The sequence below is a fragment of the Callospermophilus lateralis genome, chromosome 10 (genome assembly GCF_048772815.1).
Source record: "Callospermophilus lateralis isolate mCalLat2 chromosome 10, mCalLat2.hap1, whole genome shotgun sequence".
In the NCBI taxonomy this organism is placed as follows: Eukaryota; Metazoa; Chordata; class Mammalia; order Rodentia; family Sciuridae; genus Callospermophilus; species Callospermophilus lateralis.
This window is the reverse complement of record NC_135314.1, coordinates 96,990,547-97,005,469: the sequence shown is the minus strand read 5'-3', so window position 1 is coordinate 97,005,469 and position 14,923 is coordinate 96,990,547. Positions and strand designations below refer to the sequence as shown.

Sequence of the window (14,923 nt, the reverse complement as noted above, 5' to 3'; positions counted from 1 at the left end):
TTCTCCCTTTGAAGAAATATTGTAGAAAATTTTCTGAATTTCATGGGTGGGGCAGGAGCTAAAAATATTTTAGTGACTAAAGCATAGAGACACTTTGGGTGTCTAAGGTTCTATTATGATATTCTCTTCATTTTGCTATTTTAAGCATGCAGAAATTTGTTTAAATTGGCTGTGTTTAGTAACAGTGCCACAAAGGAAGTAGTGGCCTAGGCTTGCATGAAGGCCATCCTGCCAGCATTATATTAATCTCAAATATTTAGAGCCTTGGCATTCTGCACAATATCTCATATGGAGAGGGTACTCAATAAATATTTGCTCAGTGACTGAATGAATGCCTTAATATTTTGTCCTGATTTCTTCATAAGAGTTTGAATTTTTGCCCAGCTCTTCTCTGGGAAACCTAGGGTTCATTGGCCCTGTTCCCATTTTATCCATTGTAAAGAGCCTGGTTCCACGCTGCCTGGAGGAAACTAAGACCAGTTTATTTGGCAGCAGAATTTGCCTTGGCCAGAAGAAAAGAGGAGGCTGGTTAGGGCCTGTGTACAGATTTTTTTTCTTTCTTTTTTTTCTTTTTTCTGTTTTGCTTATGGGGGCTGGGGGTATAGCTTATGGTAGAGTACTTGCCTAGCATGTGTGAGGCCCTGGGTTCAATCCCCAGTACCACTACCACCAAAAAAGAGTTTAAATGGATTTGCCTTTGATTTATTCATTGAGAAATTAACTAACTTTTCTCTAACCAGTAAGATGAAGCCATCAGTGTAAGTTTCCTTAAGAGTCCTCACATTCTGATTCAATCAAATACCTGAGTACATACCTCGTATATGACATTATGCAGAATGTTATGGATGAGGTGTATAAAACAGGCTAGGTGCAGGCCCTGGAGGAGCTCAAAGCCAGCCTAGCAGGACAGATGGTTTGGATTGACATTAATTACACAGAATGAGCAACATAGGAGGGCAGGTGTAAGGAACAATGACCTTGCCTAGATTCCTGCAGGACTTGATCTCTTTCTAAGATTGGGTGGCCCCAAACATATGCTTAATTAAACAACTTTTAGCTACAATTTATTGTAATTTAATGTGGCTGCTTGAAGTTTGTCTAAGGTAGGGGGGAAAGCTTTATTTTCTTTTATTCTTCAGTATCTGTGATATGATTTCTTACTTGTCACACTGTTTTCATGTTTATCAAAGGATGGTGTTTTTCTGACAGTTAAGGATCCTGAAGTCTTGTTTATATCTGTGCAGATTCACTCACCTTAATTTAGCAGTTAGTCCTGCTGTGGGAATTGAACATTAAGATTCAATTTTTGTTTCCCTGTCTGTGCAACAGACGGTAATACTGGTTGTTGGATCCTATTCCCTTTACACTTCTACTTGATCAGATATTTAAGTTTTTAGCCTGTGTGTGGGTTTTATACTTTTTTTCCTCTGTTGCTGCTCTGAATTTTCAAGAATAAACTTTATAGCCACAATTGTGAACAGAATTGTGGTCATGGTGCCCAAAGAACGAACTAAGGACGTTTTACAGTATGAAATAGCTATTCTTTTCATTCTGAAATTGCTGAAATTCTCTTTCTCGTAGTGTTTTAAGTTAAATACAAGAAAACTGCACTTACCAGGAAACTCCCTCTACTTTGGTCAGCTCATTTTTTAGGCCCACTATAGCCAGAAACTAGGGATACTAAGTCCTTGCTGAAGGAAGTTGACAGTCCAGGAAGAGAGAGTTATTAATGCAGATGTGATATATGATGAAGGCTTCAATAAAATTAGTTTTGGGCTTCAGTAGGAAAGAGTGGTCAGATCCACTTTAAAGATGTAGGGATCAGAGGAGAGCAGAAGAAAAGTCTGGGGCTAGAAGCTGGGCCTCAGAAGGTGATGGGTGTTTCACTGTACAGCAGGGGTTGAGGGAAGGTCTGCAGAAACAAAACACAGTAAAATTCGAGCTATTTCAGTTCAAATAATCTGAAGCACAGTGCATAGGGGTGACAGATGGTGACTGTGTGAAGCAGAGGCAGCCACTTAGCTTGCATGTCAAGCAGGCCTGCATCGAGGTGGAGGCAGAGGAAGCAGGAGAGGGGACAAAGGGTGTTAAGATCATCCAAAGGAAGCGTCAGTGTGACCTGGAGGCAGTTGGTGGTACAGTTGTGCACTGCTATGTCATGGTACATTCAGGCATCTGTTGAAACTCATTGTATATGTTCCTGAGCTTAATTTTCTGAATTTTTGTAAAATTTATTTTTTAGCCAACACAGAAAACTTATCTACAATACCTATATTCACCCTACTATGCAATAGTACACCAGAACTTCTTGCTTCCATTGAACTGTAGCTTAATACCCACTCACAACCTTTCCCTTTCTCTTCCTTTCTTCCCTCTTCCTCTTCCTAGTCGATGATGACTTCATTTCTACTCTCAAAATTTCTATAAGATCTACTTTTTTAGATTCCACATATAAGTAAGATCATGTATCTTTGGGTGCCTGGCTTATTTCACTTAACATAATGGTTCCGTTTCCATTCATGTTTTCACAAATGGCAGGATGTCACCCTTTTTTAAGAATGAAAAGTATTACACTGTGTATATTTACCACATTTTCTCGGTCTGTTCCTCAGTTGATAGACACTGAGGTTGTTTCCATTTCTTAGCTATTTTGAACAGTGCTACAGTAAACATGGGCATGCAGATGTCTCTTTGACACACTGATATCATTTCCTTTGGATATGTACCCAGGAGTGGAATTGCTAGATTACATGGTTGTTCTACTTAAAATTTTTTGAGGAAACTGCATATTATTTTCCATAATGGCGGAACTAATTTGCATTTCCAACAACAGTGTGCAAGAGTATCCTTTTCTCCACATCCTTGCCAGCATTTGTTATCTTTAGTGTATTAGATAGAAGTCATTCTTACTAAAATGAGGTGATAGCTCATTGTGGTTTGCATTTCCCTGATGATTAGTGATGTTGAACATTTTTTTCATCTACCTGCTGGCCATTTTTATGTCTTCTTTGGAGAAATGCCTATTTAGGTTTATTTTCCACTTTTTAATCTGTTTCTTTGTTTATTTTGCCATTGAGGATTTTTTTTTAAGTTTTTCATGTATTCTAGATATCAACTCTTTTCAAATGAATAGTTGGCAAATACCCTCTCCCACTGTATGGTATTTTCTTCCATTCTATTGATTGTCTCCATTGCTGTTCAGAGACTTTTCAGTTTAATGTAGTTCAATTTGTATATTTTTGGTTTTGTTTCCTGTGCTTTTGGGGTCATGTGCAAAAAAACCTTTGCCCATCCCCTATGAAGAGGAAACATTTCCCTATGTTTTCTCCTAGTAGTTTCATAGTTTCGGGTCTTATTAAATCTTTACTTTTAGTTGATTTTTGTGTTTGACGAGAGATAGCGATCTAATTTCATTATTCTGCATGTGAATATCCAAATTTCCCATGGACTTCTTTTTCCAGTGCTTGTTCTTAGCACTTTTGTCAAACATCAGTTGACTGTAGATATATGAATTTACTTCTAGGCTCTGAACTTTGTCCCATTTAATTCTGTTTATTTTTATGTCAATAACATGAAGGGTTTGATTACTACTGCTTAGTAGTATGTTTCAAAGTAAAGTACTCTAGGGGTACTTTACAAAACTCTTCTGGTTTTGTTCTTTTTGCTAACATGACTTTGGCTCTTCATTATTCTTTGTACTTACATAGAAATTTTAGGACTTCTTTGGTAAGTTTTGTAGAGAATGTCAATTGACATTTTTGGTGGGATTATACTGAATCTTCAGGTTGTTTTGGGTAGTATAGACACTTTAATCATTGATTCTTCTAATTCATGAAAATAAAATAGCTTTCTACTTTTTGGTGAGCTCTTCAATTTTTCTCATTAGTATTTTATAATTTTTATTGTGGAGATCTTTCATCACTTCGGTTAACTTATTCTTAAGTACTTTTTCATAGCTATTGTAATTGAATTGCTTTTTTGATTTCTATTTCAGATAAACCACTATTGTCATATAGCACTGCTACTGATTTTTGTATGTTCATTTCTTTTATCTTGCAAAACTGCCAAATCTGTTTATTATTATTAATACTTTTTCATGGAGTTTTGTGGGTTTTCCATATGTAAGATCATGTCATCTACAATAGTAACCATTTAAATTATTTTATTTATTTATTTGTTCTAATTAGTTATTCATGAAAGCAGAATGCATTTTGATTCATTGTAGACAAAGGGAGTACAGCATTTCATTTCTCTAGTAGTATACAATGTAGAGTTATAATTTGAATTCTTTACCAATTTGTATAGCATTACGTTTTTTCTCTTGCCTGATTACTCTAGCAGCTCCAGCCTATGTTGAATAAAAGTGGTAAAAGTAGGCATCCTTGTCTTGTTCCAGATGTTAGAACACTTTCAGCTTTTCTCTATTCACTGTAATATTGGTTGTTGTGGCCTTTATTATATTGAGGTATTCTTTCTGTATGTAACTGTTTTTATCATGAAGGGATGTTGAATTTTATCAAATGCTTGTTTTTGCATGTTTTGAGATAATTTTATGGTTTTCATTCTTTATTCCATTGATGTGATATATCCCATTTATTGATTTGCTTATATTGAATCATCCTTGCATTCCTAGCATAAATCCCACTTGATCATTGTGAATAATCTTTTTAAAGTGCTGTTGAATTTGGTTTGCTAATATTTAGCTGGGAATTTTTGTATCTGCGTTAATAAAGGTATGTACCTATCGGGTTTCGTTTGCTTGTTTGATTTTTGCTGTGGTTGTGTTCTTATCTGGTTTTGGAATCAGGATAATGCTGTTTTTGTAGAGTGTGTTGGAAAGATTTCCTTCCACTTCTATTTTCTGGAATAAGTTAAGGGGAACTGTTGTTAAAGCTTCCTTAGATGTTTTGTAGAACTTAGCAGTGAAGTCATCTGGTCCTGGGTTTTTGTTCAGTAGAAAAGTTTTGTTGTTGTTATTGTTTGCAGTGCCATTCAAGGCTATACACATGAGCTACACTCCAAACCCAGACTCAATATCGTTCTCTCTACTTGTTATTGGTCTTTTCAGGTTTTTCATTTTTTCATAATTCAATTTGGTACAGTATATGTATCTAAGAGTATGCCTATTTCTTCTAGTTTATCAAGTTTTTTTGGCATATAGTTGTTTGTAATCATGTCTAATCATCCTTCATATTTCTGTGATGTTGGTTATAGTGACTTGCTGATTTTCTGATTTTTTTATATTTTATTTTATTAATTTTTTTTCCTTTTTTTATTGGTTGTTCAAAACATTATAAAGCTCTTGACATATCATATTTCATACATTAGATTCAAGTGGTTTATGAACTCCCATTTTTACCCCAAATACAGATTGCAGAATCACATCAGTTACACATCCACATTTTTACATAATGCCATATTAGTAACTGTTGTATTCTGCTACCTTTCCTCTCCTCTACTATCCCCCCTCCCCTCCCCTCCCATCTTCTCTCTCTACCCCATCTACTGTAATTCATTTCTCTCCTTGTTTTTCCATTCCCCTCACAACCTCTTATTTGTAATTTTGTATAACAATGAGGGTCTCCTTCTATTTCCATGCGATTTCCCTTTTCTCTCCCTTTCCCTCCCACCTCATGTCTCTGTTTAATGTTAATCTTTTCCTCCTGCTCTTCCTCCCTGCTCTGTTCTTAGTTGCTTTCATTATATCAAAGAAGACATTTGGCATTTGTTTTTTAGGGATTGGCTAGCTTCACTTAGCATAATCTGCTCTAATGCCATCCATTTCCCTGCAAATTCCATGATTTTGTAATTTTTTAGTGCAGAGTAATACTCCATTGTGTATAAATGCCACATTTTTTTAATCCATTAATCTATTGAAGGGCATCTGGGTTGGTTCCACAGTCTAGCTATTGTGAATTGTGCTGCTATAAACATCGATGTGGCAGTATCCCTGTAGTACGCTCTTTTAAGGTCTTCAGGGAATAGTCCGAGAAGGGGAATAGCTGGGTCAAATGGTGGTTCCATTCCCAGCTTTCCCAGGAATCTCCATACTGCTTTCCAAATTGGCTGCACCAATTTGCAGTCCCACCAGCAATGTACAAGAGTACCCTTTTCCCCACATTATTTTTTAGAGAATTTTTATATTGATGTTGACAACTAAATTTAGTTTATGGTTTTCTTATACTGTCCTTGTTCAATGTTGGCAGCAATGTAAGACAACCCACAGATGAGTTACATAGCTTTTATTTTCTTTCTAGAATCTAGAGTGGTTTTTATAACAGATAATCCTACCTGTTCTTTTAAGATTTGGACATGATTACCTAGAAAACCATTTAGGCTTGTTGAATTTAATTTTAAGAATTTTTTTTTTTTTTTTGCCTACTGATTCAATAAATTTAATGGTTACTGGAGTATTCAGATATTCTTTATTTTTTCTCTTGACTTAATTTATAAAGTATCTGTTTCCACACAGAACCTATTTCAGAGCAAATCTGTTTTCAAAATTATCTGCATAAACAAACATACAGAATCTTTTAGGGGGAACTAGGAATATTCTGTGTCTTATTTCTGAAGGTTGATTGACAGATATATACATTTATTAAATTTATCAATTGTTTTATAAATAAAGAAATTTTATATTAAAATTATATTTCATTATGTTTATAAACATCTGCAGAAAATTATACATATTAATTTTTATTTTTCTCAAAATACTCTTCTGTGTCTGTTGGGGGAGGTTATCTCTCTTTTTTTTCTTCACAATCTTGTTAAAAGGTTTGTCCATTTTATTATCTTCTAAATAATTAGCTCTCAGAGAATTACCCTTTGCTCTTTTGATCCTTCTGCCACAAGGACCTTGCAATATTTCTGTCACCAACACCACCATTTTACGTGGGTAAATGGGAACATACAAGAGGATATTTGACTACAGAAAGTTACAACATTTGGAGCAGAGGCCAGAAATGAATGGTTTTTCCTATTTCAGTGAGTCCAGTGCACCTAGTATGTCAGGCCTAGTAGCTATTGGAGGCTTTCTTCTGTGCAAATTGATTAGTTGAAATATCATTCAGTGTCTTTGAGAACTCCTCTCCAAGTATTTGAGGAGTACTTAACTGGCAATGTGGGTGTTCATTACCCTTTAGGACCTGGACCCTGTCATTTTGTAGTCAGAGCCATAGTGCTGGTTCTTGAGACATGGCCTTTCCTTAACTGACAAACTGATGAAAATGGGCAGCAGTGTCTGAAAACAGAATGGCATCATTTACCTGCTAAATCTTAAGTATATTTTACTGTCTTGGATTCATATGCTAGTTTTCCCAACTACATACATTTGATTATTTAACACAATTTATACTTTTTCTCTTGTTAAATAAAACAAAACATAACTACTACTGGATTTGAGAGAGCTAATTATACTTAATTGTTAAATGTAAAAAGCTTGACTATTTTTTATTTTTTTCTAATAATTAAATGTATTTCATAAGAAAATATTATAATTATGAGATTGACTGATGATGCAATGCTTATATCTTAATATCAAATATGATCTGAGGAAATAATATTTCTATTAAAAGTATATTCAGGGATGCCCATTGTTCGTTGTCTTGGTGTTTATTCAGGATATTCAGGTACATTCAACAAGTGGATCAAAAATGTTGACAAACATCATCCTCTCTGCATGTAGAATAATTAGGTATTTTTGAAAACTTTAACGGAAAATGTATGTTGTGGGTAGAACTTGGTTTCTTACAAAGTCTTACTAAGGTATCTAATGGGAAATCTGTTGTGTTTGTATGGAATAGTGCTAGACATCAGCAACAAATTTATTTAACTGGAGTTTGGCTTAAACCACTTGGAATTGAAAAAAAAATAGGGTGGCATAAACTAGAATAATCCTTACCCTGCTATTTGTGCATCTTTTAAAAAATGTATTTGGAGTATCTATGTTGTCATTGTTTTGTTGTAACAGTTGGAAACTAAAGACAAAAAATCATTTTGTGGTTTGCTAAGCCTGCCATAACAAAGTACCACAGATTTAGTGGTTTAAAAAGCAGAAATATATTTTCTCACAGTTCTAGAGGCCAGAAGTCTGAGATAAAAGTGTCAATAGGGTTGAATCTTACAAGACCCTTCTTTTTGGCTTATAGATGGCATCTTTTCCTTCAACCTAAAAATGGTTTATTAGTCAAGATTCTCCAGAATCAACAGATTGTGTGCATGTGGTGTTGGTCGTGGGGGGTATACATATATATGAGGAGGGAAGGAGAGAATGACAGGCAGACTTATTTTAACGATTGGTTCACAGGATTATAGAGGCTCTGAAAGTCCAGAATCTGTAGGATAGAGACTCCAAGAAGAATTGTAGCTGAGTCCAAAGGGAGGCTGCTGGTGGACTTTCTCCTTTGATAGGAGGAGGTGAGCCTTTGTTCAGGCCTTCAGCTGACTGCATGAGGCTTACTCACATTGTGAGGATGATCTACTTTACCCAAAGTCTACTGATTTTTTTAAAAATTCTTTTTAAGTTGTCAACAGGCCTTTATTTTTTATTCATTTATATGTGGTACTGAGAATTGAACCCAGTGCCTCACACATGCTAGGCAAGCGCTGTGCCACCGAGCCACAACTCCAGCCCAAGTCTACTGATTTAAATGTTGATTTTATCCAAAAACATCTTCAGGAAAACATCCAGAATAATATTTGACCAATTATCTGGGCATCAAAGCCTATGTAATTTGCTACATTAAATTAATTTTCACCTATCTGTACCTTTCCATGTCCAAATTCCCCCTTCTTATAAGAACACTAGTCATCGTGGGTTAGAACACTCCCTAATTGCCTCATTTTAATTTCAGGTCATATTTCTAAATATAGTCACATTTTGAAGTACTGGGAGTTAGAACTTCAACAAATGAATTTAAGGGGACAATTCTACCCATTATGACCATTAATTTAAAAGTAAGCATAAATAGAAGGCAGTTTAAAGGAAAAAATATTCTTCCTATTATTGGATGTTAAACATATCTTTATGAATCCTCAGATAAACCAGTTAACTAGAATGGAAGCAAATTTTTTAAAACATCTAGTCACATTTCTATAAACTTGAAGTCAATTTTATTTTTTTTTTGCAAAGGATATCTACATTATCCTACTAATTAGAGATTAGGTTTAGAAAAGAACACTTTTTTAAAAATTTTGGTTATTTCTGGATTTTTACCAGCTTTCAGTTTGTACTTTTTATTTAAAATTAGAATGCACTATATACAATGTTTTTATCTTGAGTTATGAACTAATTTGAAGTCACTGCTAAAAACAGATTTTCTGCATTTTTTTACAATGTAAGAAATAAACAATGGAAAATTTCCAATGAAAAGGAAGGGTAAAATTAACAAGCGAATAGACAATGAGGGCAAATTAGAAACTACATCATCATGGTTCTCTCCTATTATAAGTGAAATCTTGTAACTTTATCACTTGTCTTTTTTTTTTTTTTTTTAATCAGTATCTTAGTCTTAATCTCCAAAACCCATTTAACAAAAGGGTCAAATGTCTCTGTATCCCTGATACTGAATAAAACCCTTCTGCTTTATTCTTGTTTTGCAGATAACAAAGAGCTATTCCTTTCCAAAGCAATTCACAAGTCTTTCATAGAGGTTAATGAAGAAGGCTCAGAAGCTGCCGCAGCCTCAGGTACAAAGCTGTTTTCCAAAATTTTCTTGCCTTCCCTAGACTCATATATTTAAAATAATCTTGGATGGGGGTGGGGATCATTTTCAGAACCTAGCCAAAAAACTGATTTTTGTCCTAAGTTAGGAGTCAAGCAAATGCTGAACCAGCCAGAATTTTCTAAATAGGATGTAAAGCAAGTTCTCAGTCCACTGGCCCTTTGCACTATAAATCCATCTTTGTTTTTTTCTTAATGAAACTCAGGACACCTGGCAGCTCTGGTAGAATGATTTTCCTACAGTTCTTCCTTTTAAAATATTTTAAATATTTTCCTGATGCCTATTTAAACATTTTTCTTCCTTCCTAATTACTTTTGAAACTTCACTATTAATTTTGTCAGTGAAAAGTTTGGATTTTTTAGAAGCACATTTATTTGCAAGAGTGTACCATAGATGTAATAAATAATTTTAAGTGCTATTAACTAATAATACTAATAACACAATAGTTTCCAATAAATAATTTTTTAATCAACATAAATAACATCCAAATTTCAATGGTAAATGCCATTGATCATTTTGATGGTTCTAACTTTCCTAGTTAACTGAGAACTTTTCACTCCTGGTTGTATGTTTGTTTTGCAGCACATTATTTCTAACTTCACTAGTCATAACAGTGTTTTAAAGAGGATGTAGAAACACTAGTCTTGGGCATCAGAAATATTACATAATCTAACTTTCTTTTTTTTCTGATAACTAACCACACTGCAGCAACCATCCTAGAAGGAAGGGGAATTCAGCATCCCACCTTAGAAAGCACCATTGCTTGTTTTGCTGCTGCACTTTCTCCTTAATCTCTGACAGCCCTCCTTCCTACTAGAACTCTAGAGATTTGCTCTGTCAATAGACCCAATTCAAACAGAAAAAAGTGACTGGAAAACATAAACTGTCTTTGTTTTTTGTCACGAGGATTTTTCGTTCTTCTCCCCCTTCCCTAACTGAAAGGATGTTTTGATAAAAGCACAAATATTTATCTTAGGCTGAGAATAGAACTTTTGTAACAGGCAGAATAACTAGTCCTATTATTTTTGATGGGATGGAAGGAGGGAATCGTGTGATTTGTTTTGTTTTGTTTTAATCAAGTAGAAATGTTAATACTTTTATAATTTTTCTCTCTTAAAGTCTTTAAAATCTTGTTTCCTGTAAATTGTTGCCTTTGCATTAGATGGATAGACATAGGTGGTTTTGAGAAATTATTCATTAATCTCTGCACATCTATGGATATGTAATTAATTTTTTTTCTGTGCTGTAGGAATGATTGCAATTAGTAGGATGGCAGTGCTGTATCCTCAAGTTATTGTGGACCATCCATTTTTCTTTCTTATCAGAAACAGGAGAACTGGTAAGTCTGTTATGAGAAGACAACTTTATCCAATAGGGCTCAAAGAAACTTTATTTTTTAAATGGAAGGCTGCCCCTTCCATCCACAGTAGAATTTATTAGATAATGTCTAATGGTCAAATGATTTTTCAAAAAGTGAAAATAATTTGTATTTGTATTTCTTGAAACATAGATAATTGTAAACAAGAAGAAAAATAGCACATTCTTCTATTCACCTTTTTTTGTGTTGTTGTTCACTTCCAAACTAACACAGGTACAATCTTATTCATGGGACGAGTCCTGCATCCTGAAACAATGAACACAAGTGCACATGATTTTGAGGAACTTTAAATGACTTCATTTGAGTAACAAGGAAAACTGCAACAAAGCACATTATGTTTGCAACTGATCTATATTTAGGATTTGTGTTTTACAGTGTATCTTAAGATAATGTTAAAAATAGCTCCAGATAGAAACAATATATGTGAATTACAGGTCAACCTGTCAAGGATATTATCAGTATTAAGGTAGTGGTCCTGTTATGTCATTGTGTTTGCTGTGCTGTTGTTTAAAATAAAAGTACATATTGAACATGTAAACAGCTGTTTTTCATTTTAAAAGTAGCAGTAGTAGTATACATATACCTGTCAGTTAAATTTGGAAACAATGATATTTCAGTAGAAATTGGAGTATGCAGATACCAATATGAGAATTTGGAAATAGTAATGTTTTGGGGCTTCTTAAGTCTTTCATAATCATGCAGAATCAAAGCACCAAGGTAAATTAGCATTGCAGTGTAGAGGGCAGGACAAGGAAATGCAAGCTGAATATCTGTAAGGCTCCATAACAAAACCTGTTAGAAAAAAATAGGACTATGCAAACCCTTGTAGACATTACTGGTTTGTGTATTTACAGTGGTATGATGCTTTTTTTATCATTATTTTAGAGTGTACTCCTTCCATTTATTAAAAATAAAAAAGGTTTACTGTAAAACAATATGTCATGTGATGCCAGCAGTAATCTCATACATTTTGTGCTTACCCAGTCTCTTAACTGCATCAAGAGGCCACATCAAGTGACTGCACCATCTAGATTTGTGTAAGTACACTTTCTGATGTTCACATAAAGATGAAGTGCTTCAGGGCTCAGTTCTCAGAACATACTCCTGATGTTAAGTGACATGACTACACTAATGATTTAGATATGGTTAACTTATAGAAAATTAACTCAGTCCATGAAGTATATTAAATCAGCACTTCTCAAACATCAATGTGTAATGTAGTCAACTGGGGATCTTCTTACAAATGCAGATTCTCATTCAGTTATTGTGGGGTGGGGACTGATTGCATACTTCTAACAGATTCCCAAGTGAAGCCTTTACTGTTTGTCCATGGACTTTACTGTTTTTCACTTCCATAACAAAACTCTACTTAACATAAGGTTTGCATGTTTAATATTTTCATACATGGAAACAGAAAGACTACAATTTCATAGAGCTTAGAAGTATTCAGGGAGGGATGGAGTGGTAATCTGCATTAATAATATAATACATTTGTCCAAGGAAAGGAAAAATGGTTTTTACTCTAAAGTGTCTTTTCTATTACATGCTATGAACAAAAGCAAAATTCCTCTGCATATTAGAACACTTGAAATATGTTCTTTAAAAATATGGAGACATTTATAGGTAATACGCATGAAAGAATTTATGAATACCCAAGGACATAACACTTAACACTGAATCTTTTACAGCTTATATTTTGAGAGGACTTATAGTTTATTCATAAATCTTCAGTTATTGTAGAATAGTTGCTCTTGTTTTCATTTATAATTTATACAGCCTGGCCTAACTGATGTTGATTCAGTATTGGAATTCTGAGTTTGTAATATTCTTCACTACCATATTGCTACTTGTTAATCATTGTGTACCTTACTGTATCTGTTCATCAGTCAACTAAATGCATTACCTATAAAGGAAGAATAAACATCATTAGACACTGTGTATTTCATAAAGCCCAAATGCAGTTTTTTGTTAGCTGGTATAAGATTAAGTTCTCCCATTCAGAATGTTTGTTTTTAAATATTTTAATACAATTTAGGTGTCATTTAAATGAAAATAGATTCTCCCTTGTTTTGAGCTTGCTTATGGAATGCAATAATATCTGATAGTACAACGTTTTCCTTTATTTTTATTTTTTTTAAAACAATTTCAACATTGTCCTTTCCCTGGAAAAAGTAGCACTGTATAGTTCCATTTCCTTTAAAGGGAATAAATTACTACATAAACATACACACAGAACATGCACCAAAGCTTTTTGCTCTTTGAACCAATTTTTTGGAGGAAATCAACAATAATTATGTTTTTTACTTTTATTTAAAATCCTGATTTTACTTTTTTTTAAATCTATGCAATAGTGTGGACTGAATAATTATATAGACTGTAATCTATAAATCTTTATACCACCACCATAAACAAATAATGGTTAGCGTCACTTTTACAGAAATATTTATTTAAGCATAAGAAAAACAAAGTTGCTTCATAAAAATAAAGAAAATATGGTGAAGAACATATTTCACTCTCATTAAATATGTATATTTTACATAATTCACTGATTTACTATATAATCAACTTCTTGAATGTGTAATGATATCTATTTTTGTTATTTGAGTAACTTTTTTTTTTTTTTTAAGATAGAATAGCCTGGGGTATTTTGCTTATCGGCCAAATGTAACTTGAAATGTATCTTGGTGAAATGTGGGTCTTTATTGTAATCTTGAGAAAATAAGATGGATGACTATTTGTAATACACAAGATGGTTGGTGAAAAATCTGTAACTTTGCCATCCACACTCTCACAGCCTCCCTACATCACTGTCCATTATGGGGGGGGGGGGCGGATCTGTTTAAAGACAGGGCACATGGTTCTTCAGTTGAATGACTTCATTTTAAGACCACTGAAAGCATGGAATCAATAAAAAATATTCCAACAAGGTTCCAATGTTGCTGTTTCCTTCCAGAAAGCCTAGACTGCCTATTAGTATTTTAATCCTTTAAAAAAAAATTTCACTGGATTAAATTAAAAGCAAAATTTTAAATTTTGACCAAAGCCCATCATTAAAAAGAAATCCTAGACCCAGATGAGCAGGAACCTAAAATAGTTTTGATTCAGTCATTGTTCCCTTGGAAATGGTGTAATAGGGGTAAAGGGAGTACTAAGTGTGATGTGGTTTCAGGGTGGAGAAAGCAGGGCAGACACAGAAGCAAGGGTAGTGTGGGCAAATCCAAAACCAGCATCCTACAGGTTCTCACCATTGATATGTGGGCCCAGATGAGAAGGAGCCACTTCTCACCCACCTCCAAATGACGTATCTTTAAGAGGATTTAGTTATTGTTCTGCCTAGAAACTGAACTAGAAAACCCTCCATTGCATTCTTATCTGGTTATGCATTAGCATGTGTGTTTATGTCTGCCTTTTTCTTTCCTTTTTTTTTTAATGCTTGTTCTATTTATTTTTTATTCATTCTTTTTAATTATACAAGACAGTAGATTCTACTTGATATACTTAGATAAGCATGGAATATATGTTATTCTAGTTAGGATCAATGCTTATTTTAATAACTTAATGTCTGCACTGATAAATTTTCTCCTGTGTCAAGAAGTGAGGAAAGTCCTTCCACATCCATTTTTATTTACTAGGGAGCAATTTACTCTTCCTCATGATGCTTGATGGTATTTATTCCGAAGCTTGAAAAAGCACTCTCCCTTGTTTTCTTGTAGTACTAGGAATTGAACCCAAGATTGCAGCTGCAGCTGGCCTAGACTTTACCATTTTCCTGCTGGGATTACAGACAAGCTCCTTAAGTCCAGGCAAGGAAGAGGCAGCAGAT

The 14,923-nt window shown here is 34.1% G+C and overlaps 1 protein-coding gene across 1 annotated transcript in view; it reads left to right on the top strand.

Moving 5' to 3' along the window:
- The window catches only part of Serpini1 (serpin family I member 1), an 82,570-nt gene extending 68,662 nt beyond the window's left edge, over positions 1–13,908 (top strand). Inside the window, exons 7-9 of the mRNA XM_076867469.2 lie at positions 9,601–9,687; positions 10,972–11,061; positions 11,314–13,908. Of these exons, the coding sequence (XP_076723584.1) occupies positions 9,601–9,687; positions 10,972–11,061; positions 11,314–11,390 (254 nt within the window). The 3' untranslated portion in view covers positions 11,391–13,908. The remainder of the gene's footprint in view (positions 1–9,600; positions 9,688–10,971; positions 11,062–11,313) is intronic.
- Positions 13,909–14,923: the final 1,015 nt, after the last annotated feature.